The 22995-nt window shown below is 42.5% G+C and overlaps 2 protein-coding genes across 2 annotated transcripts; both read right to left on the bottom strand.

The window, feature by feature from the left end:
- Positions 1-1431: 1431 nt before the first annotated feature.
- Positions 1432-14389, bottom strand: LOC142968587 (UPF0524 protein C3orf70 homolog B). Its single transcript, XM_076108533.1, has 2 exons — positions 13883-14389; positions 1432-3926 (listed from the first exon to the last, which is right to left on the bottom strand). Exons 1-2 carry the CDS (start codon positions 14064-14066, stop codon positions 3232-3234), a joined length of 879 nt encoding a protein of 292 aa, XP_075964648.1. The 5' UTR covers positions 14067-14389; the 3' UTR covers positions 1432-3231.
- Positions 14390-14962: 573 nt separating this feature from the next.
- ehhadh (enoyl-CoA, hydratase/3-hydroxyacyl CoA dehydrogenase) lies at positions 14963-22995 on the bottom strand. Its single transcript, XM_076108519.1, has 7 exons — positions 22698-22995; positions 21894-21997; positions 20431-20600; positions 20042-20153; positions 19382-19486; positions 17104-17445; positions 14963-16701 (listed from the first exon to the last, which is right to left on the bottom strand). The coding sequence occupies exons 1-7, from the start codon at positions 22769-22771 to the stop codon at positions 15449-15451; spliced, it is 2160 nt and encodes a 719-aa protein (XP_075964634.1). The 5' UTR covers positions 22772-22995; the 3' UTR covers positions 14963-15448.

Here is a 22995-nt window from a genome sequence, read left to right as displayed (position 1 = left end):
AAAAGGTTCTCCCCTTACTCAGGTAATGCACTGCTGGCACTCCATGTTGTGATTTTGCCACTAAAATCTCCTCTGAGTATTTGGGTTCTTGCTTGTCTAATAAGTGGCCACTAGAGAGAAAGCGCAATTTATGACATTAATAGGAAATCTCCTGAGGAAGGTAATCTGTTGGTGCGCACATCAAAAGGAAAAAGTGGAGCTGACAACATCTCTCTACCGATCGTGTGACTCGTGCTGTGCCAACCCTGCTTCTGAAGCAGTCCTTGAACAAGGGCGTTTTTGATTTGGCGTGCATCGTCCTGTGTGTGTGTGTGTGTGTGTGTGTGTGTGTGTGTGAGAGAGAGAGAGTCTGTGAGTTGTCCAATGCTCAAGGAGCCTGCCAATTGAATGACTTTGCTGCGAGGGATTAACTGTAACAGCAATCTATCTCTTCATGAAATCTGGCTGTAGCTCTTGAAAAAAAATATTTCAAGATGTTGAACTACATGCAACCTTGTGTGCCTGCTCGCACACACACGCACGCACACACACACACACACACACACACACACACACGCAAGTCCGTGCAAAGACTTTACATGTGCTTGCATCATCATCGTCCTTTTAATTGAGCTTCCTCTGCCTGTCGCTGCACTCCATCCATGCACTCAGACTTTCTCCTCTTCTCCTCTCCACTCTCATGCTGTCATCCAGGCTCTCCAGCAGCCAGTATAGTACACTCCTCTTCCTCACCCAGCGGGATAATGAATATATATACAGTACATAATATAAAAAAAGATTAACATTTCATCCCGGCCTCGGTTTTCTCTTTGCACTAATGTACAAATAATCGATAGACTCAATGAAGCGGAAAAAGAGAAGCATGGAGAAATCAATCTGGGCTCGTAGTCAAGGTGAGAGAGGCACTTGCATGGTCTCTCATACAATCAGCTGCTAGATGAAGACTGTCTGGTGCAGAGACCCAGAGGACATGGCTGGACTGTCTCTATCCCTGGTGTGGATCAATAACAGGAAGATTGTGGGTCAGAGGTGGAGGGGCTTGATTTTAACCTGCATTGTATTTCTTACACCATAATATATACACAGGTTATCTTAACTCCACCACCCACTCTCCTCCTCTCACTTCTGTTTTGTTTTTCTCTTGCTCTATGGTGATTTTTCTACGCCGGCGCAGTGCAAGAAAGTAAAGGTTACAAAGGAGGGAATGTGCGAGAAAAAAAACAAAGAACATTCGTCGAGACATTTCAAAGGAGGAAAAGCAACCACAGCTAAAGTAATGACTCAATTTTAGTGCATCTCTCACTTTGTTTTGCTATTACACTCAATCTCTGGAGAGCATTAGTCATCTGTGTGTCAGGAGAAAGAAGTTGTTCAAAGAAGATTTAAACTTTCTGCACACCGACTACAAAAGACAAGTTGAGGGAGAGAAAGTGTGAGTCTCATTTGGATTTATTCATATGAAAATAATATAACAATAATAAGAACATAACATACATTTTAGATGCATTAAGAGGGATTGTGTTCAGTGTCAAGGTTCCTGAATAAGAGAAAAACATTTGAATTGAATGACAGATGATTTGTTCACTTTTTGAACACTCTGAACCACAAATTTGTTAAATTGTATTTTTTACTTGAGGGACTTCTGCAAAGGAATGCAGTCATGCAAAAGTACTTTTTTTGAAAAAAAATGTGTTTACATCTTGCGTATCATTGTAGCAATACATATTTGTGAAGATTTTAGTGATTTTTGCAGATAACTCTCCAGGAAATAACACTTGAAACATTAAAATGTTTTTGTTTTTTTAAAAGACCAAAGCCCATCTTCATTTTACTAACTGACTAATAAGGGTCTGTCTCACAAACATTATATCTAAGTGCTTTTCTTATAACATCACAACATACTCAGCAACCTATTCCATACTTCTCCATTAAAGGCGCATTAAGTGACATTTTTCTGCCCCATAACACAACATAGCTGCGACGTAGTCTAACCTGCACAACTCTACCAGACTCCCTTTCAGCTGGCTTCACAGGACATTTCACCGTCAAGCCCAAAAAGCAAATAACAATTCAGTTTTATTGTTGTATAAGTTTATATGTATATATATATATATTAGATATATTTCCTCATCCCTAGGTGCTCTTTGCTAGTTTCTGCTGTAACAACGTGACTCCTTCTTTTGTCACTGTAGCTCTGCCAGAGACACGTCTGTGCTATTTAATTTCTTGGCTGCTAATAGAGGGCAATACAAGTCATGTTGTGCTTAACGCCCCATTTAACCTTGAACAGCACAGCAGTTCAGACCAGGTTGACCAGAATGTGGTCAGAACAATGTGTTAATGTCTGATAAATGCTTTTATAAGAGTAGCCTTGGCCCTCGCTGGCAGGAACAGTATAGGAATGTGCTTCTTGATTGTCAAACACTGACCTACCTATCTACCTACCGGCTCGTGTTGGTGTCAGTAAAGCGCACACAAACTGACGGCTCGGAATCTTTTTATTAACGTGACAGAAGCAGTCGTGTCCCAGGAGCCCGGAGCTGAGTGGGCTGATGTGCTTTAGGCCCATGAGAGGTAGCTGGCCTTGTAGCTATTATGCTGAAGTGTCAGAATTACTAATACGTGTGGGTGGAGTCACTGACCAGAGAAACTAGAAACGGGACACTTACGTATCTGCCTCTTAAAAGCTGAATTAGAATAAAGTCTGTCTGGCAGCCTGACGACTGGAGAACACTAAGCATGGCCTAACTGCTCATTATCATCAGGAAACCTACTGTGTTCATGCAAAGTTTAGCTCCAGTAATATATTCTAAAATCACAGAGAAAAGTCTCACTTTTTCTCTTACTTTCCTCTGACTGAAGTGCACCTACTATTGAGTCCTTTAGTATTTGAATCTTTTCAGTGCGTATGTACCGCGTACAGGAGGTCTATTTGGTCCACTGTGCATGTGCTTAATATTCTTGTGCTTGTGGCTTTCTTCTGTATTGTAATAAATTCGAGAAATTCACTCCATGCAGGGGATGTGGACAGATTACATGATGTGTGTGCGAGCGCAGACGCACAGTCCTCGACCACCTGCTGGAAAACTAATTCAACCAAACAACCACGCAAAGCCCCGCTGAAGCATCAGAGAGGGGTTTGTGTCCTATTAGTCTTAGTGTTATTCTCATTAATTCTGCTCTGTAGCTCTCGCTCCCTCACAGCTGGTGTCCATGTCGATGTTGTGTCAGTTACACAGTTGTTTCAATCTTTTCGATGATCTCTATCATAGACTTGGAGGGGGAGAGCAGAGAACAGTCGTCCTGATCCCAGAAGCTGCCGGGGCTGGAGTTCCCATCTGTGCTCAACTCGTCGTCCTCCTCCTCCTCCTCCTCCGTCTCCTCCTCGCAGGACTCCAGGTAGTGCAGACCCAGCGCGTTGATGCCGGAGTCCTCTGAGCTGGACGGAGAGGAGCAGTGGTCCATTTTGGGGCCTTTTATCTTATCCACAGTGGTAGGATGTTTGTGTTCACTGTGCACTTGCTGGACCGGCTGCAAAGGCGCAGGTGTGTATTGGGTTGGTGGTGCAGGCTTCACTGGTTTCCGAGGCTGAGCGGGGTTTTGGGCCATCTGAGGTGTAGAAGGAGCAGGTGGGGAAGGGGTGGGAGGATGAGGAGGTTCTGGTAAGGGAGGCGGAGGGCGCTGCACGTAGCACATCTTTCCGTTGATGCGTTTGACAATGTAGTCATCCACAAACAGATCCGCAATGACGCAGTACTTGGGCGACTCCAGGTGAGGCGGGGACTGGAAGCAGGGGGCGAGTTTCAGGAAGCGCTCAGCCAGAGAGACGGACAGGTCCATGGTGTTACTGTACTCTGTCTCAACAGCTGGCACGCTTGTACTGGGCAGCTGGCACACATTGGTCATGGGCTGGTACACATACTTGCCTAAAGGGGGAAAAAAAATAAAAGGATCTGATTAATTCACTGTACGCATCCCTCTCAACACCAAACAGCAAACTGATATATATTTCTGGAGTTGTTAGACACCAAAACAAAGCTAAAAGAAGAATGAATATTGGATCTATTATGCCTAATTATATGTTCACCACATCAACTTAAAAGGTGATTATATGTCAGTGTTGTGTTTCCAGCTTGCTTTTCCACTGCCCCAAAGCAACTAAAAAACACTCAATGCAGGTTTAATTCAATAAAATAGTAAACTCCAAACTGGCACCATGTGGAGACATTTGGCAGGAATCCCGACAGCAACAAGAAAATGCACTGAGAAAATGTTAATGAAGGCAAGCTTTGCTTTAGAAGACACAGGGTAATAAAAATACATTTTACAAGTTGTTATTCTGAGTCTCAGCCTCAACTGTTCTGTTCACTGCACCAAATACATGTCCCAAACAAAGTATCTTTGAGTCATCTGGAAACGGATAGGCCAAATAGATGACACTTGAGGGCGTATACATCCATCCATCCATCCAATCAAGTGTAAAGCCATAATGTAAAACTGCACTTGACCCCTTAGCTCATACATCGTTCGTTGTAGCTAGCAAAGAAATATAATTGTAATATATTAGTAGTTAATAAACATGCGTTTTCAGTCAGGTTCGACCAAGGACAACGTTTTTTGATGCCAAGAAGTGTGGGAGACATAGCGTGTCTGTGATAACCTATCATCTGTCCTTTCTTAAAGTGGTAGCGGTAGCAATTATCACATCACAAAGGATTTTCTGCTGCCAAGGGCAGAAATACCTGCCTTGCCACCACCTTCTGAGATGCAGCCGCAGCCAGAATGTAACATAATTTAAATTGCAGGCCCTCCAGAGCAGTGCAGCAATCATTTTGGACTCTAAGGAGCTGATACAAGGCTCAACGAAAACATGACAAAATAATGTATAGGATTAAGGCCATATATACAACAATGTGGTGCTGGATCTGTATTACTAACATGATGGCTTATGATGGTGTAACATATAGTGTCACATAAATCCTATATGAGATAATGGCCCCAAATTTGCTCTGGAAACTGTCCTCTTCGATACAAATCTTCTAACGCCTTCCATGTGTGCTATGCCTGCCATCTTGGCAACCCATATACTGGTGGTGATTGTGCAAAATGACTGCTCCCGAATGTTACTCATTGTTTGCAGCCCGCTGCCTCCGACTCTGAGCCGTGCTGCCTGAATAGTGCGGCTCAGATGTGTGTTTTACTCGCTCCCTGAAGAGAGAGAAACTACAGAAGATGACAGGCCTACGCATCACTTCCTCTCACTCTGTGTCCTTGTCTTTTGTCTCACCGGCTGGGGGACCCATTCAATCAAAATCTGTTCCCAGGTTACAGTGAAAACTTCTTCCATTTTATGGAAGTGGCTTTGTACCGAGAGGATGAGACATTGCACCACACAAAATATATTAAGCTTGATTAAAGTGGCAATCCTTAAGATTTCAGTCCTGGTTGGTTTAGAATTTCCATTTGAGTGAAAACATAATTTTTTCTTCCAGGAATATCACTACAGACACGCATATCGTAAAAGTGCAAATATATAAATATTGCAATACTTTCTTCAGTGGGCCACAGGCTCAATTACCATTGTGTTACCTCTTTCAGCTATAGACAGTGACCAAACAGACATTTATTTAAATGAAAATCTTCAAGATTGCCGCTTAAATCTTTATTTACTGCCCACGAGAATGGTTAAATTAATTCAGGTGACCACATCTTTATTAAGGACACAAAACTGCATCATCCACCCATGTGAAACCATTAAAAGAGGCTTAATGTCCGTATTCTTTGTAAACACAGGAGCTTAAAACGATACCGACAAAAGAGGTGGAACAGTAGCAGTCCTCTGTTTAATGAGACAAACTCAATGGTCCATGTTCGGAGTGAGATGAGGCCATTCAGGCAGACACGATAGCGGCAACAAATGAGAGCTAAAGCTGTAGATGGCAATGTGTACGGCATTTAGTTTTTAGCATATTACATCTAATTGCGTTCATCCATCTGGAGTTGCAGATACCAAGAACAATACTGGGAGAGAGACAGATGCATGGGCAGACAACAATACAGACATACGGGGCAACACAACACCAACGCTGGTTGTCCTCAACAGCCTTGCAGAAGGAACACAGCCTGTCTGTAGATTTGTGTGTAGAATGCCGAATTAGTTTGCAATAAATTGCAAATATGACTGTTTTAATCAGCCCCAGAGGACTTTGCTTTATGTGTGAGACTAATCTTACTTAGTCTAGCAAAAAGGAGAAGAGGAGAATCATCATGTTAACCAAAATACAACTTTCTGATTCCAAATACTTGAACTGAATGCTCCAAGATACACCGAGTTAGATTATTACAAATGCTGTACATTAACAAATACTAGTATTATAACAAATAGTGGTAGTTACTTAAAAGATACTTTGTTTTCAGTCTCTATTAATAGCATGTAGAACTACAACAATTAGTCGATTGACAGGAAATTAATCAGCGACTATTTTGATAATCAATTAATACACTTTTAATGCAAAAATGCCCCTCTCAAAAATAAGGATTTAAATTTTTTGTTTAACACATAACAGTAAGATGAATATTTTGGGAATTTGGACTGGATTGTGGACAAAATAAGACACTTGAAGATGTCGCTTTCACCGTTTTCTGAGAAATTATAGACAAAATGATTAACAGATTTATCAAGGGAACGTTTGGAAGATGAATCAATAGTGAAAACATTTGTTCGTTTTAACCCTAATGGGATTATTTTCTTTCACACTCTTTGACTATGATCATTTAAAGGTACCGTGTGAAGTTTTGACCACTAGTAGCGCTACAGAGCAATGTTTTTACAAGTGGGTTCCGGTTTTGTTTGTACCATGCTCACTTGCACGCTGACAGGAGCAATGCGACCGAGACGGCAGAGAAGAAGACTGCAAGCCGGCATACATTAATGAACAAGGTGTGCAATTTACACAAATGTTGTATGAGGGAGAAAATGCAGCGCGTTCGTCAGGCCTTAAGACCATATGCACGATACTTTTTGGTGAGATATAATGGTTTGTTTACACGTAAACTCAAAAGGGCACCTTTCATTGAATATTCCTTTCAAAATGTTTGTTGCTACGAGTAGACAAACACTGACTGACAGCCAGTGAACACCGTCTATGCAGCTTTAATGATATTCAGTTGTACTCTATCCTGTGTTTCCCAGTGCTGGAGCCCTCGCATTACAATGTCGGTTGTTAAGCGGCCTCTGCCCTGTGTGTGTGTGTGTGTGTGTGTGTGTGTGTGTGTGCGTGTGTGTGTGTATTTCTATACCAACAAAGACCAGATGTCCTCACAAAGAAAAAAAAAAAATGGCTAAATCCACAATACTGGGGACATTTTGCAACCTCTCACTTAGTTTAGGTTCAAGACATGAAAGATGAGGCTGGAGTTATATTCTTTCATATAGTCAACCAATTCCATAAAAAACTAAAAGTAACAACAAATTCAATCCTTCACTTTATCACTTTCTGACTTCCTTCCCCTGTCTGTGGCTCTCAGCCACCCACTTGATTTTCTAAGATGAGAATTGTTGAGCTCAATTTAAAAAAAGAAGCTAAATTATTTTCTAAAACAGCTGGGCAACATGGCTTTAAGCAAATGTTACTTAGGGGCAATAAGAGGCGACTATTTGTAGGGGACTATTCTCTGTGGATTAATACACATTTAGTGGGCTGAGAATGTATGGCAGTAGGACAGTGTGTGTGGGATTGAATCAAAATTCATGTCAATGAAGGAATATGTCACACGGTGCAAGAGTGTGTCTGTAATAGTTTCTGGACAGCAATGGAGGTCTATAGCACAGAGGGAAAAGGGATTTCACAGCACTGAAAATATTTTTGGGATCAATTCATTGTTGTTTTTTGGTCTTTTAATGAGACTGCAACATGTTGAATATTGCTGGTGATATATCTTACATTTGTTGTGTTTATAGTTTTCTTCCTAAAAGACAACTGGCCACAGACAGACAAAATGCTGTCACGAGACATTTCTAACCCTGCTGCAATGAAGACTGATAGAATAAAAGAAACACATCAACATCCACATTTTCTCTGCAGTTCCGCCACTTTACAACTACAATCTTGCTCTGAAAAATCAACTGCAGAGGAAACACAGGCACAATGTCCACTGACAGCAGCAACAATAGACCAGAATAATATGCAGCCTCAGGGCATTTTGCACTTTGAGTAAAGCAAATGACTCCTTACTTGTTTTCTTGACTGGAAAGCCTTTCATCACATTATAATTTAGAGCCGCTGAAAGCAACAAGTTCACCGGAGACTGATGAAAGGCATTCTGGGGGATGTAGGAGATCACGGACTAGACGGGATGTAAATGAGGCAGTAGGGTACATCAAAGGAGGAAGCAGCAGCTCTTTGTTATAAAAATGTAATTATAATTTCAGGCGCTTTTTTAAAGCAGTGGAGGTGACTCGTTCCCCTACTTTTACAGTTAGGGAGTGAACTTTGTCAGTGGAAATACAAAGAAAAGTGTAGCAAAATATCATAACATGTCTATAATAAAAATGAGGGAAATTTGGGATTAATTATTCAAGCGTAGGAATCACTTAGTTCAATTTAAGTGAATGTTATATGCAGCCAAAAGGGTTTTATAAAAATATGAATTGGTAAAAATTAAGAGTTCAAGAGGTTAATGAGACAGCGGGTGGAGGAGCTGAAGTATGAGTAGCTCCCACCTGCCTCCATCTTGCATGCCTTTCTCTGCTCTCTCTCTGTGGCCTGTGGCTGTGATAGTCTCTCTGAATAATGCAGCATGTAGCTCCTCAATGTCTCTCTCTCTCTCTCTACTTAAGGTTTTTTATTATCGACAAATTCAACATGTAGTGAAAATGAATTGGCATGACACACAGATTATTTCATGTTAATAACAGATTATATCAAAGCCTCAGTAGTAACTGAGTCATTAACAACCCCCTCTATTTGAGTGAAAGCCAGAAGTCTTTATGTGCAGTCTGAGCAAATCTTCTACTATAAATGCAACACACCAGTTTAAAGCAATGTGTCGGCAAAATCAGGTGAACAAAATCATTTTAGCAGATTGTTTTCATTCATCAACAGCTGCTGCACCCATTTGGCCGGTGGGGTCCGCTCACACATCTGCTGCTTTACATCTGTCCAAGAGGCTGCAGGCAGCCGAGGCAACAACATAAGTTTCAGGTTTCAGAGAAGGGGATGGTCTGACCCAGCATCATGGGAAACTCCTTTCCTGTTTCCTGTTTCATGCCTCCAGAGGCAAAAGGCTGTTCCTGACTTGCAGCCAGTTTGAAATTCACTCTTAAGTCTGTCATCATGGTGAAGAAATGCAACTCTGTGGACTGTTTTTCCTGTGCAGGGTGAGCATTACGCTACAACTCCTGTGAAGGCCTTAAAGGATAAGTTCGGATTTCTTAAAGTCTGTCTCAAGGAAATACTCACATGCCCAAATGTACTTTTAAGAATGCACTTCCTTCACAGCGATCTGCTCTATGGATCTACGGCATCAATCAATTCGGTAAAAAGCATTTTTCGCAGCAGACATTGCGACTTATCATCGTAGGAAAAGCCCAGGTGTTACTAATAACATTAACAATGGCTCTGTTCTGTTAGTGTCCCAATATGCCCTGGCAGAGAGCCAGCAGGCACAACAGACCCTGAAACTGAGGCAGCTAAATGGAATTCAGCCATCATTGTGTTTCTATCATTTACACCGGTGCTTCTCCAACTGTGACATGTCAAAATATCCTCCTGCGAAAATTGTTGTTCTCTTGGTTAATGTGTGATGAGCATATACACCAAACCATTTGGGTTCAACACTATTGCATGGAGAGAGAGAGCATCGTGGACAAAGGTGGTGTTGTTTGCTGCCTTTTTAAAAAAAAAGACATGACCACAACAACAAGGCTTTAGTCACCTGTTAGCTTGTCACAGTGAGGTAACAGTGACCAGGATTAATGAAACAATAATAATGCTACATGGGTTTTAATATTCAAATCAATAGAGTAGATTTCTTTGAAGAAGTGACCTTGTTGCAATGAGAATATGCGTTCTAAAGCTCTGATCAAAGATACTATGAGGCTTTATGTGAGAGACATTAAGTGGGTATCTTTTATGTTGCAGTCTTTTTTGTACATTTCTTCAACTTTGAGTGCTTCCTTTTGCTGAGGCGCAATGAGGGGATAGTAAGACAAACAAATAAGTGATGACAGACCTGAAAACACTCTGCAATAATCCTTTAAAAACGTGTTGAACTTTAGTTTGGGGCTGCCCTGTTTCCAACATTGACAGACCAGCAGTTAAAGTGGTTCCCAAACATGACCATCCAATCAATCCCCTCTGGCCTGTGCTAACAATATATCGACCCTTTAATAATAGCTGAAGCTTTTTATGATTCAGCACTGCAGCAAATTTTGAATTGGTCAGCAAATCAATCAATGTAAGGCAGAGCTTTATCCAATAACCCTCCATTTTCCCTTTAGAAATAGTTGTGAGCTACAGTTGCATGGTGTGACAGATGAGATGAGGAAGTCGGACAAAACGATCCCTATTTCTTGAACCTACAAGAGAAGTACACTTTGTAATGTACAAAATTGGAACTGGCAGAGAACAAGCAGACTGACAAGACTGTTCGGGACTCATTAGACTCGGTTAGACTTTCTTAATGAGTAATTCATTGCTCTGCCTGGTAATTGTAATCAGTTCGTAGAGGATAAAAAAGAGAGAAAAAATATTCAGACCAGGTGGTTCCAGCGTTGCTGTGAGCAGAAGCTCTCATCAGACATGACATATTGGCGGTGACACTAAACATAGCTAATTACCACTGAGAGGTTTGGACTGATGTTGTCACCAGCTGGGAACACTGCCTCCACATATATCCAATTCCAGTTTTCCCAACTTCCTCAGCCAAAAGGTTTAACAAAGCTACAACTGAGTGGAAACTACTGGAAGGCCGCCAAAGCATCACTTTCTAGACGAAAAGTGAAGTCTGGAAGCAGCAAATGAGAGGAAGACCACATGAAAATGTTTTGCTTGCAACGGCACGTAGGACGTAGGAAAAGCCAGAAATTAAGTCACAGGTAATCGCTGCTCCACAAGTACGATAATGGAAATAATTAGTGTTTGACAATTCAAATGCTGTGCCAAAGTCTCACTACACATTGACCTTTTTGTACTTGTTTGCCTGGAAACCTATTAAAAATGTAATTAAAAAAGCAGTGTAGCAAGGCTCCCTGTGGTGAATGCACAATTATCAGCCTCAGAACAAGTTTATACTCCAGACGACAGTCAAAGCAGCGTTTCAAATGAAAAACTGACGAGATAAGGGGCGTTACAACATTTCACTCTTTTGCATCCAGCGCTATTATGTATTAGCTAGAAAGGAGGGTGTGAGCTAGGGACAGCGGGCGGGCATTGCATGCAGGAGCACGCTGCTATACTTTTCTCACTGGGTGCCCGGTTTCTGCCTGATTCATCAGTCTAAGCTGGTTTATTCTCCCTGTGGTGCATGAGTGTCCTGCGAGGGGAACCTGCAAATTGCAGTGGACAGAGATGTGAAGGTGAGAATCTCCTTTATGACGTTGCTGGCTTTTTCTAGCCTGAATCAAATAATGGGGACAAAGTGCTCCATGTCCATTGTGCAGCACATTCTCAGCTTGGGAGATGCATCTTCCAAAGGAGGAGCAAGACTAAATGTTTACAAATGATGTAACACTACACAGGCTGTGCTGAGAAACATAAATCCTAGTTGTGGCTCATCATAAGCACTAGAAAGAATTCATCGTTTTTTTCCCGCCTAATCAGAAATTTATTCTGGACAGAGGCAGGCATCTAAATCCAATGATTACTTGGCAAAGATTACAATGTTACTTGTGCACTTGCACACTATAAGCCCCGACTAAACGGTGCACAGAGTGGAGGGCGATTGTGTTTCACACTGATCTGAGGATTTTCAGAGCAGTCAGAGATGGGATAAATTAGGGCAGCACAAAGAGACGGACATCCTGTCAGGTTCAGGCACAGCTATTGTGGTTCTGCGGTGGTGTGGAAGTGGCAGGTCGAGAAAGGCTCAAACGGAGTCTAAGGGGTGGTGATAATGCCACTAACACCTCACAGAGAGAAAAGAAAATTCGAGTTTTGAGTTTGAGTGGAGCTGCTACCATGTACTCTATTACCAATACAGTCAATTCAACAGTCAAGATAAATGATATCGATCACAATGTGGTAATACTATTGACTTAAGTTAACATTATCAAATATTTGGCCTGAAACTGAAGAACATCAGCTGATGAACTTGACTAACGGCTTGACTTTGTCTGAACATGGGATGATTTTACTTTGAAGGATGATGCTAATAATATAAATTTTTCTTGTTGTTGTCAATAAGTCCCGTCTAAAGACCAAAGCAGTGTCTTAATTAACCTTTCAGTACTTTCCAACATCGCTATAGCTCTCAACATCCCAGCCCCTTCTTTCTTACGGAAAATGTAAATCTTTAAGTTTGGGTCCCGACTATGCAGTTTCATTTGTAAAACAATGTTTTCCTAAAACAGCTGGGCACTGTAGTTTTTAGCAAACATGACTCAAACAGGAATATATATTGCATTTGTTGGGGACTATTTTCAGCTGTGGATTAATACACATTTGGTGCTTTAGTGTATTCACTGCACTTGGATTGTGTATGTCGGATTGGCACAAAATAAACTCCATGTTCATAGTGATGCGAAACGATGTGCTTAAAATAGGAGAGGAATACGATACATCAGGTTTTTGGCAACACAAACAACATTTCTTAGTAGAAAAAAATGAATTATTGGTTTTTGGTCTTTTACTGGATTTGAGACATTAGGAAATATATCACAAGACATATCCTTAAAAGCAGAAATGAAAGTGGTGTCAAGTGTGATGTCACTTGTTCTAAGTATCTCCATTAACAGTGAAGTAAAGGAAGGCTGATTATGTCCGTGCACTCCTTTTGATGGTTTTACATAATATACTCTCTCTTATATTTAAAATGCAAGACACACATATGCAGTCATAACAGGCTAGCATATGCTACAGTACAAGCCAAAGGCCTCCTTGGGAGTTCAATACCGTTCAATTGGAAGACACTGGAATACCAAAAACATTAAGATTATTTAGTTGTTCAAGTGTTTCCCACTCCTAAATACCTTTACAATTGAATACGTTATCATTAACAGTAGATACATGCACTTCCAGAAAGATAATTCAACTCAACATCCTCATACTCATAATAATCTGTGCTCTTTAACTTTAACACAACATTACAACTGACAGTTAAAGATTCAAACAGTATGGCTGCATTAATGAAATCTGTTTTAGTCACTATACATTGTCATGGCCGGCACTGAACTACAGCATACTGTATCACGACAGTTTGGGCTGTAAATAAAAGATGAACACAAAAAAAATAGTCAAAATAAAACCAGTGGAATAGAATTAAACACCAGGACGTTGGAACATCTATTTCCCTGCTTCTGCATCCTCCACTGTTTAAACTATTGAATACTCGGGCGTCTCTTCCAAGGTCTCTGATCAAGGATAACGATGACTCTGAAAATGTGACCTCGGTATTATTGCAAAGAAGACCAAAAAACACACTCTAAAATATGTTTGGAAGTTTTACCAAAGATGTGAATAGCGCCACTGAGGCAGCACAATGTTCACTGTGAGCGCGTCAATGTCGAGTTCATATCTGCTACATTTTGTCCTTTTTAGAAACAGTGAACTGATGCTTCTGCGTTCTCAACATGGCAATGTCAACCAGCACATTTTAGCAACCACAGTGACCGCGAGAGTCCTGGCAATACAGAAAAGCTATTAAACCACGTAAACAAACTTACAGTGACACCAGCCCAAGTGGCAGCACCAGTGCAGCTTGAAGCACTTCCCGTGGCTGTGGGTAGCGCAGATGGAGAGCCCATCGCAAGGCAGGAAGTCTGGTCTCCCCGCGCAGCTCTTGGCCAAAGCCTGCGCCTCGTCCAACTTCTCACTCTTCTGAGACTTCTGTGCTCGCGAGGCGGCCATGCCAACATTTCCTGTATCCCAAAAAAAGAAGAAGCTTCGTCCGAGTGAACTACAACATTACCGCGAGGGACCGAGTCACGTTTTGTCTTTTACGGTCCACGCAGCCCAGGAAGCCTCTCAACTCGGGGACGGACGTGAAAGGCGGTGCTGGATCTCTGAATCCAGAGCAGCCGAGTCACTGCTCATGCAAAGCGTTGAAACATGACCTCGTAAAAGTGAAAGGGCGTCAATTAGCTTCGTGTAATGTGACATTCAAAGCCTCCCGTGGTCGCGAGCAGCACGTCTCTCCATCCTCCCCTCGCGTCGGGAAGCTCCTCTGTGCAAAGCTGGTGACGCGCGTACGGAACTACGGCGCGCGTCTGAACTTCATCACACGACGGGAGGAGTCCGCCAACACAAAACCAGCTGCTCTGCGCACTTCAAACACACATCCAGGCTTTCATCGGCCCCGTTAAAACTTCACAACAGCAGGCTCTTGATCTGAAAGAAATACTCCAGTCCATCTGAATACTATTCTCAAATAGGTTACAATATCTGAATGGGTGCTTATTATATAATCTATTTCACAATCATATCGATTCATTAACCCCGACTTTTTTTTTGGTCATGCATTGACCTGCTTTTAAACAACGAAAGCTTCAGAAATAGTGTATTTGCAGACAAAATGGAGCATCATAATGTTTAATCCAGCTGCTGAGTTTGGGGCCGCTAGATGGCAACCTCAACATCTACTCATTGCTGAGGTGTGACACTTCTTTGGGAGTGAGCCAATAATTTATATAAAAGCAGTTTAGCTTTTGAGTGTCTCCCTCAGCTCTCCTCTGTCACCACTCCAGCTGAGTCAGTAGGAAAAAAATAACAGAAACCCAAGACACACACACACACCACACACAAAGAAGAAATTTAAATTTATTCTTCTCCACAACAGATTGACTGATGAAACGGATCAAATGAAATGGCACACACATGCACCTGAATAACAAGCCAACATGTGTACCAGATTCACACAAATAGAACTGTATAAATCACACAAAAAATACATAAATCTATAACAGGTGTTTATCGAGGCATCAGGCAGTAGATTTAGAGATTATCATTCTAATTCACTCCGATATAATGCAACACATCCAATCATTGTAAACGCTTGTCATGTTGAAGTATATTGTAAGGTGTGTCTATTATTTCAAGCACCCACCCTTTACATACAGGAGGATTCAAAAAGAAACATAAGGCAGAAGAGACAATTTTATCCATAATCACATTACAGAAAAAGATTTGCATTATTATAAAGCACAACATAAGTGCAGTTCATTAACCGCTCATCATCACAGTATAAGGCCCTCATTAAAGTGAATAAAGATTAAAGCTGACATGTTTGAGATTCAAAGCTGGCTATGGAGTTTCTTGATGACTTCCCTCCACATGTGGACAGGTGGGCTGCCACTGGCCACCAGCCTCCTGAGGAGGCTGCAGGGCTGCAGGTAGGGCACATCAGGGTGAGCCTGGTGGTAGTGCTCCAGCCTCTCCAGGACCTTTGCCAGCCCCACCATGCTGGCGTAGAACATGGGACCTCCCCGGTGCCTGGGCCAGCCGTAGCCAAACACATAGATGACATCGATGTCTTCGGGTCCTGCAGCTATTCCGTCTTCCAGGATGCGGAAGCCCTCGTTGATCAGGGAATAGAGGCAGCGCTCCAGCACCTCCTGGTGGTCTATGCTGCGTGCCACCAGGCCGTGGCGGGCTCGGTACTGCTCCAGAAAGCTGTGCATCCAGGGGTCGGACCTGGCCACCCGACTGCCGGGTTTCTCATAGTGGTACCATCCCCGGCCTGTTTTTTGGCCAAACCGTCCCTGCTCACAGACCAGGTCTCCAATGGGGCTGTACCTGTAGCCTTTTCGGATTCTAGCTGATGGCCCGGATGCCTCTCCAGGCTCCGCTAGCCCGGCTGCCTTCCTGATTCTCCAGCCCACGTCGAGCCCAGAGAGGTCGGACATTTTGAACACACCCATGGGAAAACCAAACTCCTCCAGCGCTCGATCTACCAACTCAGGTGTAGCTCCCTCCTCCAACAGGAAGGAAGCTTGTTCGACGTATAGCTTCAGCATGCGGTTCCCCACAAAGCCGCTGCAGTTGCCAACTGCCACACTGGCTTTGCCCATTTTCTTTCCCAGTTGCATGGCAGTGGCCACAGCTTGGGGAGAGGACCGTGGCCCATACACCACCTCCAGCAGCTTCATGACATGGGCTGGGGCAAAGAAGTGCATTCCGACCACCAGCTCCGGGTTAGGGGTTTCAGAGGCCAGCTGGTCCACATCTAGTCCAGAAGTGTTGGTGCACAGGAGAGTTCCTGGCTTGCAAACAGCAGTCAGCTGCTTGAATACTTCTATCTTCAGGGCCATGTCCTCAAACACAGCCTCGATGACCAGGTCGACGTCGGCTGCAGCCTGGATGCTCTGGCTATAACTGATCAAACCAAGCGCAGGAACCCCCCCACGTCTCTTAGCTCCTCGCTCCAACATGCCAGACACCGCCTGCTTTGCCTCCATCAACTGCTTCTCCTGGGTCTCAACGGCAACCACAGACAACCCTGTCTGAGCCAGGGCCACTGCTATGCCTCTCCCCATGGTGCCGAGACCTTTGAAGACAAAATCACATGGCGACGACAGAAATATTGCCTCAGAATCATCAGTTACACATATCACAGATAAAATTACAGTATATACATATAAGTTTATCTCACAGAAATTATAGCTTTAGTACTCTCTACACAACGCTAGACTGTAAATAGTTTTAGCCTGGAAGCATGAAGTTTTTCCAAAGCATGCAATATGAATGCACAAGCTGCAGAGCTTCACATATCCAGGTTGTCATGCAGCCAATCCTCCCTGCATGGAAGAGCTGGTTCATCCATTTACACTCAGCTGAACTATAAACCAGGGCTTACTTTCCATAGGCCACACAGATAGCTTGATGAGTGAACGTGCTTGTGCTTATTGAAAGCTCGGACAAACAGAGATTAAAAGTCCAAAGCTCTTACCAATGACAGCTGCTTTAGTTACGGGCCTGGGCTTGCTTGTGTCCCAGCTGGCTCCACTGGGCATCCTCCACCTGCCAACGGCTCTCTGAGCAAAGAAAATGTACTGCAGGGCACGGGCCTGGCCTGAGGTGAAGAGAGTGGCCATCAGCTCTTTCTCCCGCTCCATGCCCTGACTGTACGGCAGGGTGGCAGCCGCCCGCACCGCCTGGACACATGCAACTGGCGCTATAGCTCCACGGGCACTCTGACGCACCTTCTGCATCACCTCCTCAAACAGAGCATCCAAATCAGACGGGCGTGGACACGGATAAGTACTTATACGACGGGCATCCAGTGACTGACCTGAAATAGAAACATGGAAGAAACATGACCCAGAGGAATTGCCTTTTTACTTACAGTCCTCTGAATTTTGCTAAAAGTAAATCACAAAATTAACTCTGTAATGACGTTTTTTTTATACATGCTCACCTGCATAATTGTATTTTCTAAACTGAAAAGCGCTTCCTAGTTTCCATTAGTACAGCTTTTTTCCACTTTCCCCAATTTGTCGGCCAGCACTCAGTCTGCAAATAATTAGCCACTCAATCACAAAATACCCCAGTAGCTTATAAGAGCAGAATGATTTGAAAGACCAGCAGCATAATTGGAAGGACTCCAGTGCCAGTGCACTGTTGCAGTTCACTTTGAATAACACCGATCTAAAACTTAATGAAAAGCAACAATTTGGTTCTGGGCAAAATAGTTGGCAAATTTCTAACTCTGAGAGCAAGGGGGGGGGGGGGATATTTGTGATTCTCAGGCTTGTGAGCAATCGTACAATACTGGAGCAATTTTCTAGATGAAAATACACGAGAGGATTTAATATTAGACCTAAAAACTTTACAACACGAACTTCCTGCTTGCTGGGATTTAATAATGAGAATGAAGAAGAAGGCCACTCTGCTAAAAGCATCTTAACACCCATTTCTGCCTCCCCTGATGATTACATGGGACAGTAGTCAGAATCCTTCATAGCTCCGCTGAATTACACTCAGCTGAGGGTCTAGGCCAGAATCTGGGTCACCATGGCAAAGCTTAAAGGGAAGAGCAGCCGTATCTGATCTGTTGTCTCCACTTAGTCCAATTACTTACAATTGTGCCTTATAAAGTCAGTATCAATATATCCGGAAGAAGAATGAATGGTCAGTTAAAAGTACATTCTGGAAAGTCAATGAGATGCTGTGTGGCAGAGCAATGTGATACCGATGTACTTCAGGAGGGCATTATTGCAGCGGTTAATCTGTAAATGGTTGAGCTGTGTCGATGGATTTGTTGTGCAGCGGGTAGAAAGCCTGGTCATCCTGACAGATGTAGCGGGCAGATGTTCCAACTACTGGGGCAAAAATGTTAATCTCGTCACCAGCAGAGACTTGAATCTGTGCATGTGTGGTGTGTGTGTATCAGCCCACACATACGTCAGTTCAAATGTTTTTTTGTCGACATACACCCATGTGCCAGCTTTACTGCTGTGTAGTGTTTTATGAATTGCATGTATGGATGTGACAGACTAAATTGTTCTGTGCTGGTTGACTCACCAGCCGTGCATCTCAATGTCACTAACATTCACACGATTTATTTGTATATTTAGACACACATTTCCTGTCCCAATGCAACACGCCTGCTGATCAGTATCGGAGTATCTCCGCAGATTTCACACTAACTTAAATGTCTTAGTAATGAGCCGTCATTTCCAAGTAAGCTACACACAGTAAAATATGACAGAAACTGGCTAACTACAATAGTATACAGTCATAAAAACATCCTCTCATGTTCATTTCATGCATGTGTGTACAACCAAGGCTCTGCTAAGACAAGACTAAACAAGTTACTCCTACCCTGAATGGGTTAGCCTTTACACAGACTGTGAAATCATCCCTGGTAAACTATAGGGACATGGCACACTTTAGCGATCCATTCAGTGGGTAAATGAGTCTGAATGGCGAGGGCCTGTTATTAATATTCTAGGAAAGTTTGTCCCTTTTCGCCCTTCTGAATAATACAGCAAAAGCAGTGAAGACATCAGAGCACATCTGACAGGGCCATGAAACATTGATGTCTTTTGCGGTGGAGGATCTGCCTGCCGTGTTTTCTGCTTCCTTTGACTTCCACAAACCTACATGTTGACACTTCTTGATGTTGGACCAAAATAACTGCACTGGGAAGAATTTGTCTTCCTTTCACTCAGTCCAATTTTTAAACTGGAGAGTGGATTTTATACCTTGTGCTATCCGTTTCCTACCTGCAACACTCAGGGCAAACTTTACAGCCACGTCAACAGTGTTGTGATCAGTAACCTGATCCACGATGCCAAGTTGCAGCGCCTCAGCGGCAGTCACATGGTGGCCTGTGGGAGACATGAAGGGCATCAAAGGTCTATCTGGGTGACATGTGACATTTCAAATTATTAGATAAGGAATAACGAGCCACCCAGTCACTGTAAAATCCCCTGTTAGACTCTGACATTTATCAAACAATGACACAAAAATAATCTTAAAAATGATTAAGAACTACAATCTGAATTCATTTATTTGGAACATAGCGAATCACAGAAATGGCTTCTGTAGCAGTGAGCACAGTAAAACGAAACACATGCTGACCTCTGCTGGTCATCAGAGTAAACTACCAATCTCTACATAATAGCAGCTGGACTCTTGTGTACATGGTTCATGTACAACCAACAGTCCAGTTATTGTTAATAATTGTGTCGTCTGCACGAAGTACAACTAAAAGATGACAAAATGTGGGTGCACAAACAGAACCCTGGAAGAAAAAACAGACCAAGATATATCTTTATATTTACTGATACTTCCATTTATCTGATTTAAAAACTTTAAAAAATGGTCTAAACTTCTACCATCCACTCTGTAATAGTGAGGCAAGGTTAACCTGACTTTGCTACCTGTGGTGATGAGGTTTAAGGCCGCTGGGACCCCGATGAGCCTTGGCAGCCGCTGGGATCCTCCTGCAGCTGGCAGCAGACCCAGAGTCACCTCTGGAAGACCCAGTCTGGCCTGAAAGGACACAAAGTTTGTTGAATGTCCTGATCAGTGTGGGTTTTTCAAGACATTCATAGAGACAGCGTTAGTAAATACATTACATTGGTTATTACATGGAAAATATCCTTTTACATCACAAAAATGTAAACAGGGCTGTGTTTTGAACTGGTTTTATTTCTAATGACTCTGGAAACATAACAATTCAATTAACACAGTCACTCTGTAACATGCAAGACAACACTGTCAGTTCGACACTGACCTGAAGAGACAGACAGAGATATGAAGGACTAACTTTAGAGTGCGCGATTCGATAATGACAGCCGAGTGCCAGCTCAAGGCCTCCGCCTAAAGCGCTCCCCTCGATGGCTGCCACTACCGGCTTGTTCGCAGCCTCGATGGAGTGGATCATCGGTATCAGTGGAGGTCCGAACATTTTTGTCGTGAACTCCTTGATGTCCGCCCCTGTTTTGCAAAATTGAATTCATGCCGTTACCAGGGGTAAACTTTAAGACATAAACAAAGCATTGTAATAAGAAGTGCATCTGATTCCACAAAGATGTTTGCTTCTGGATGTTGATTTTGAGAGACATTTTCTTCAATACTTCATGTTTATTGAGTAAATAACACAAATATGCACATTTTATTTAATAAACACAAACTATTGAAGGTTATTTAAACAAGCCTCCTGATTATTTACTTTTCATTTCGTCATATGATTCTTGCTCTAATCAGCACCTGTGAAGGTATCCATGTAAATGCTGTGCTCGCATGTTTTTGATTAAATCCTGTGCAAATTTATGTGAAACAAGGGTAATAATATCCTCTCTCTTTTCTTCCCTCCATGGTTGCTTCCAGGCTGAAGTGTATCCCATAAATCACCACAAAAATCTGTAGTTGTAGTCAAAACAAAAGCCCTAAAGCATTTGCATTAGTTTAATTAGGGACATTTGTTATATATTAATTGAAAGCAGTACAGAAAAACACAATTCTAACATATTTTTGTCTCCCCAAATACTGTGTTTTTAATGTAATAGACGCTGATATTAAAATTCAATCTAATTCAAGATTGTTACATGGAATAGCATTCATTTTTCTTGCTTGAGAGGGCAATTGGATTACATCTTCAAATGCTCTTGCTTATTGTAGATTGTAAAAATCAGTGAAGGGAAGATATCAAGTGTGTGTGGTGTGGGACCAATGAAAGCCATTATTTGCAAACACCAGAATGTCATGGAGTTTTGCCATTTGAAACGATTTTCAAAACTCTTATCTTTGTCAAATATGCAAGGGCTCACTGATATCCGGATGTAACAATAAGCCTGTAACAAACTCGTGCTACCCCTGTGGGTCCTGGGAGCACACGGACGCCAGCACACGGTCAAATAGTGTTCTCAAACGTTCTTTATTCGGTTACAATGTCAGGCTGGACTGGGCCGTGCGCTCTGCTGCCTTCCTCCGAGCGCACTGCTGAGGTCTGCCGACTTCTCTGTCACACTGCCAGTGTGTGTCTGTCTCTTGCCCCGCTCTCTCGCGCCTCCGTCACTACTAGTGTTTTTATATCTCAGAGAGAGAGACTCAATTCAAGATGGGTTTCAGCTGCGCCTAATTAAGCCTCTTCCCAGCACCGTTCCCTGAACCACTCCCCCACTCTGTCCCCTCTGCAGCTGAGCCCGAACACGCCCCGCCCCCACAAAGCCTTATTTGGGGTTGTGAAGTAACAGGACATAGAAGAAGAAAAAATAAAATTGTCCATACCTCCACAGAAGTTTCCATTCTGGCCACAGATGACCACAGACTTCACCTTTGGGTCACTGAGTGCTGTCTCCACCTTGTCAACAATGCCTTGCCTCACCGCTGCACTGTATATTAAAAAAAAAGATATTTTTACATGATACTGGGCGTACCATGTTGCTGAAGTTTACCTGGTTGTTACCCTTTAAATTGTTGTTATAGCTAGGCTTAAGGGACAATATAGATATTTCTGTTACAGCCCTTCTTCCCAAAATAACGTGCATTATCTAGAACATGACATACATTTTATATGGAATATGTTTCTGTAAAATGTGGCAGTGGCGGTCTAATTACATTTTTGTGAGAAAAACAACTGAGGTGCCTTTTAATAAACCTTTAAACCCCAAACTGCTGCAGTAGATCATTTACCAGGAGATCAGACTTTGCTCGCAAACCATAATACTACAAGTAAAATGCCTGCAGAAGTATTCTCAGCAAAGTGTACTTAAAGTATTAAAGGTTAAAGTACTCATTATTTGTCAGTGTCATAATAGTATGACCATTAATAGTAAGTACAGTACAAATGTGGTTACATTCCACAATTGATTTAATAAAAGTCTTTCCTATGACGCCACCCTGTGGCAAAATATAGATTTTTTTCTAACAAAATAACAAATCATGTTATTTTCTTTCGCAGACAAAGTTATATGTGCACCTTTTCGTGTGCAAGTCTGGAAAAGTTATTGCATCTCTGACACACATCATATGGATTTGCGGTAAATCGTGTATTAATTAAGCTCTGCAGCCTTGTTTTTGACTTCAGCTCACCTGAGTGCGTTGACAGGCGGATTCTGGAGAGTAATTAAGCCAACAACCCCCGAAACACGAGTATATTGAGCCATCGAGCCTGTCGAACAAATACTGCAAGCTATACCGCACTTCTTTTAGGTGTGCAGACCGAACTTTGTAACTCCGCTCCCGCTGACAAGATTGAATTGCCTTTATCAAACTTGTATTATATGAGATCGTGAATGCATAATCAGAACGATTCACAGCGTCGGAGGCGGCGCCACGTTCATTCCTATGAAAGTTGCTCAATGGCGCCTGAAACAAAACAAGTTCGACT

This window comes from Anarhichas minor, unplaced genomic scaffold (assembly GCF_050575085.1).
Source record: "Anarhichas minor isolate MPS153535 unplaced genomic scaffold, ASM5057508v1 ptg000004l, whole genome shotgun sequence".
In the NCBI taxonomy this organism is placed as follows: domain Eukaryota; kingdom Metazoa; phylum Chordata; class Actinopteri; order Perciformes; family Anarhichadidae; genus Anarhichas; species Anarhichas minor.
Note: the sequence above shows the minus strand (reverse complement) of the source record. Positions and strands in the feature narration are given on the sequence as shown.

Excerpts from the sequence above, each read along its gene's own strand:
- LOC142968587 (XM_076108533.1), bottom strand. The coding sequence starts at position 14,066 with ATGGCCGCCTCGCGAGCACAGAAGTCTCAGAAGAGTGAGAAGTTGGAC. Across the intron at positions 3,927-13,882 it reads CCACTTGGGCTGGTGTCACT|GCAAGTATGTGTACCAGCCC; the intron begins GTAAGTTTGTTT and ends TTCCCCCTTTAG.
- ehhadh (XM_076108519.1), bottom strand. The coding sequence starts at position 22,771 with ATGGCTCAATATACTCGTGTTTCGGGGGTTGTTGGCTTAATTACTCTC. Across the intron at positions 19,487-20,041 it reads CTTAAACCTCATCACCACAG|GCCACCATGTGACTGCCGCT; the intron begins GTAGCAAAGTCA and ends TGTCTCCCACAG. Across the intron at positions 16,702-17,103 it reads AACTAAAGCAGCTGTCATTG|GTCTCGGCACCATGGGGAGA; the intron begins GTAAGAGCTTTG and ends TTGTCTTCAAAG.